The sequence below is a fragment of the Mizuhopecten yessoensis genome, unplaced genomic scaffold (assembly GCF_002113885.1).
Source record: "Mizuhopecten yessoensis strain PY_sf001 unplaced genomic scaffold, ASM211388v2 scaffold716067, whole genome shotgun sequence".
Taxonomy (NCBI): domain Eukaryota; kingdom Metazoa; phylum Mollusca; class Bivalvia; order Pectinida; family Pectinidae; genus Mizuhopecten; species Mizuhopecten yessoensis.
Genome location: NW_018479931.1, coordinates 90,822 through 94,498, shown reverse-complemented (window position 1 = coordinate 94,498; position 3,677 = coordinate 90,822). Strand labels below are relative to the sequence as shown.

Sequence of the window (3,677 nt, the reverse complement as noted above, 5' to 3'; positions counted from 1 at the left end):
GGGGGGGGGGGGGGGGGGGGGGGGGGGCTATATATTGCCTTGCAATTCTTTGCCTTTTCCATTTTATAATGTTCTCAAAGAACGTTTCCTGCAGTTAAGATGGAGTATAACTCTGGTCTGATTTGAGAACCTTGTCCAATTTGCTCATTGTTCATCCATTTTTATTAGCAGCTTGCATCAACCTGAAGGTGGAACGTCCCTTAAAGGTGAATCTCAGTGAGGAGAAACTTGATCAGGTGCAGCAGTTTATAGAGGACTTGCTGTTGTCAAACAGGAAACAAGAGCAGGAAGCAGAGGTCAAGGACCAAGTGGCGAGCTGGAAATCTCAAGTTCAAGGTCACCAACCGGACCTTTTCCATGGTAAGGGTAAATCCTTACTGCTATGTGTCAACTGTAATTGTCTTATCAACTTATAATGCAAATCGAATGATGACTTTTCTTGGTTATACATGAAATATCTTGTATAAAGTAATCGCCTGCATCTGTAATGAAAAGCTATAAACTCTCACTTTTTGGAGAGAGACCGACATAATGTGATATATTCTGGAGCCATGTCCTTTCCATTTCCATGTGTAAGTATATTTACTCAAACCTGAAACAAGTTAATGTAAGCATGATCAATAGATGATTGATTTGAAAATAAAATCCTGGTTAAGACTTTAAAAACATTTATTTTTTTAAATGCATTAAAATTTTACTCATGTGCTATGGAAACTTGATATTTTTCAGTGGTGTTAGGTAAACTTGAAAGATTGGAACTACAGACAGAACAAATAGTAGTATCCATGGAAACGGGAACCGATTTCAAGAATTCTGGGATTATAGGTTGTGTTGATGGAACGAGGCTGGAGATGGGTCTCGATCAAGTCAGCACAGGTAATCATATAATCATGGTTACATAAACTTAGATACAAATAATACAACAGAAGGATTTAAGTATGTCAGATTGGCATGGGAATGGCGTATATTGTTCTGCCCTGTGGTAACTTTGTGTGATTATTTCGTTCAGAACTGCTTAGCAATCAGTGACATTGTGTAGATCAGTGTTTCTGTGATTCTGTCTGGAGATTTGTCTGTTCTCCCACACAATGTTGGCCATTCTCCATTTATGTACTGGTCCTACCCTATATCTTACCTATAATAGCATTAATCCCTGTTTATCTGTCGTTACCAGCTCAGTGTGATATCAGTGTTGTCAGGTATTGTAAATATTAGTGCGACTGACTTGCACAATAGATATCATGTACTTTATCAGTGTTGTCAGGTATTGTAAATATTAGTGTACTATATCAGTGTGAAGTAATACAATTGAAATGTTTAGTCTTCCTTATGTTAGACAAAGAAGAGGCTAATTGCATCCAGATCATAAGTTCATTATCTCCTGGTGACAAGTTCACTGGGGCCCGTATTCATGAAACCATTCTCATACTCAAGCATTGATTTTGTGCTCAAGCCTAATTTCTTGTTCTGGTTATAAATTAATAAAGATTTAATTTAAAAAATTAAAGAGCTTAAAGCCTTATACTGTTTTCAGTGTTAACATTTGACTTTTTGATTGTTTGACATGATTTTATTGAGTTACAAGAAAGTTATTTTGAGCACAAAATCCATGCTTGAGCATGAGAATGGTTTCATGAATACAGGCCCTGGCCTAATTGAGGCTATAGGATGGTAATGCATCCGTCTGTCCATCCGTCTGTCTGTCTGTCTGTTAATTTCATCACTCCACTGGCGTTATGTCTTGACATCTATAGATAAAACTGTACAGGAATACTAACATTGCCCCTCTTGTCATCTCTGTACGCCTCTATTCCTGGAATGAATTCGATGAAACTTCATAATGTGCAAGTTTGAATATGACCAGTGTCATCAGTCATTAAGGTTGAGCCCCTCTCACTTAAAACAATCTCACTCTTTGTTATCACAGCAGCCTGAGTAGGAACATTTTTCCAGACCGATGAATTATGAAACTTCACAAGTATGTTTACCTTTAACATGTAGCTATGAATACTGTGATCCACTAATGTTAAATTACAGCAGTAGAACTTCCTCCTGAATTCAGTGGTACCGTCAGCTCACTTTCTTCAGTCATAAATAAATGGATCCTTGGTAAGATTCTGTAGAAGAAGGGCAGTGGTACCGTCAGCTCACTTTCTTCAGTCATAAATAAATGGATCCTTGGTAAGATTCTGTAGAAGAAGGGCAGTGGTACCGTCAGCTCACTTTCTTCAGTCATAAATAAATGGATCCTTGGTAAGATTCTGTAGAAGAAGGGCAGTGGTACCGTCAGCTCACTTTCTTCAGTCATAAATAAATGGATCCTTGGTAAGATTCTGTAGAAGAAGGGCAGTGGTACCGTCAGCTCACTTTCTTCAGTCATAAATAAATGGATCCTTGGTAAGATTCTGTAGAAGAAAAAAAAATAAAAAAAATTCAAGGTTCTTATATACCGGTTTATCACAATTAGTTCATAGATCATCTCAAATCGGTTCACAAATTATCACCGAGGTTATAGGGCAACCAGCTAATACCTTTCTCAACTCCCTCGGCAGCGTACAACCAGTGCTGCCATTTAGGCGCTCACAGCTAGCATTCTACAATTCTAGCACTGCCCAGCCACGTACTCATTATACCCCCCACAATGAAGTTAGGGAGGGTGAGGAATCACTCTGTCTGTCCGTCCGTCCATCTGTCTGTAGACTAAAAATTGTACCTCCTACTCCTAGGTTTATGCATGGATTTTTATGAAACTTTACACACATGTTATACCACAAATGAACTTGTGTCTCTCAGAACGCCATTATGTTCCTCCAATATTTACCAGAGTTATGGCCCTTGACTGCTGTAGATAGCATATTACATTACTGGAATGGCTAATTATCTCGGAAACGGTAGGTATTTCGTTTACACATATACATTGGAATATTGTAGGGATTAATGAAAGCTAGTACTCGATCCACTTTCAAACTTCTGAGGTTGTGGGGTCAGAGGTCAAAAGTCACGAATGAATTACGTTACTGAAATGGCTTATTATCTCGGAATCAGTAGGTATTTTGTATACACCTATACAATTGAGTATCGTAGCTAATTATGCAGGCTATATTGTGACAAACTTCCAAAGTTATGTTACTGAAATGGCTAATTATCACAGAAATGGTAGGTATTTTGTATACACATACCTTGGAGTAAATGTAGCATTGATGCAGCGACATTGTGACAAAATTTTGAGGTCATTGAGGTCAAACACTAGTGCTGTTTGTCTTTTCCATCAGTCTGTTGGTACGACATCCAAGGTTAGCCTTTTTCTTGACCCTTGATCTTTCTATATGTTTTTTCACTTTTTAGGTCACCTGAGACAAAGTCTCAAGTGACCTATTGCGATCGCCTTTTGTCCGTCTCCGTCGTCGTCCGTCGTCCGTCCGTAAACAATTTACATTTTCGACTTCTTCTCCAAAACCCCTGAACCAATTTCAATGAAATTTTGCAGGGACCTTCCATGGACAAAGGTCAACAAAACTAGTTGCCGGTTTAGTCCTTAGCCCCCAGGGGCCTAAGGGGCGGGGCCAAAAAGGGTCAAATTGACTAAAATTTCAAAAATCTTCTTCTCCAAAACCCCTAAACCAATTTCAATGAAATTTTGCAGGGACCTTCCATGGACAAAGGTCAACAAAAATAGT

At 38.7% G+C, this 3,677-nt stretch overlaps 1 protein-coding gene across 4 annotated transcripts in view; it reads left to right on the top strand.

Annotated features, from left to right (window-relative positions):
- The window catches only part of LOC110441630 (vacuolar protein sorting-associated protein 13B-like), a 59,920-nt gene that overhangs the window by 45,944 nt on the left and 10,299 nt on the right, over positions 1 to 3,677 (top strand). For 3 of the 4 annotated variants that reach the window (XM_021484824.1, XM_021484822.1, XM_021484823.1), the window contains exons 12-13: positions 169 to 360; positions 730 to 876. In XM_021484824.1, the coding sequence (XP_021340499.1) occupies positions 169 to 360; positions 730 to 876 (339 nt within the window). The remainder of the gene's footprint in view (positions 1 to 168; positions 361 to 729; positions 877 to 3,677) is intronic. The other variant, XM_021484825.1, reaches the window with a different exon arrangement.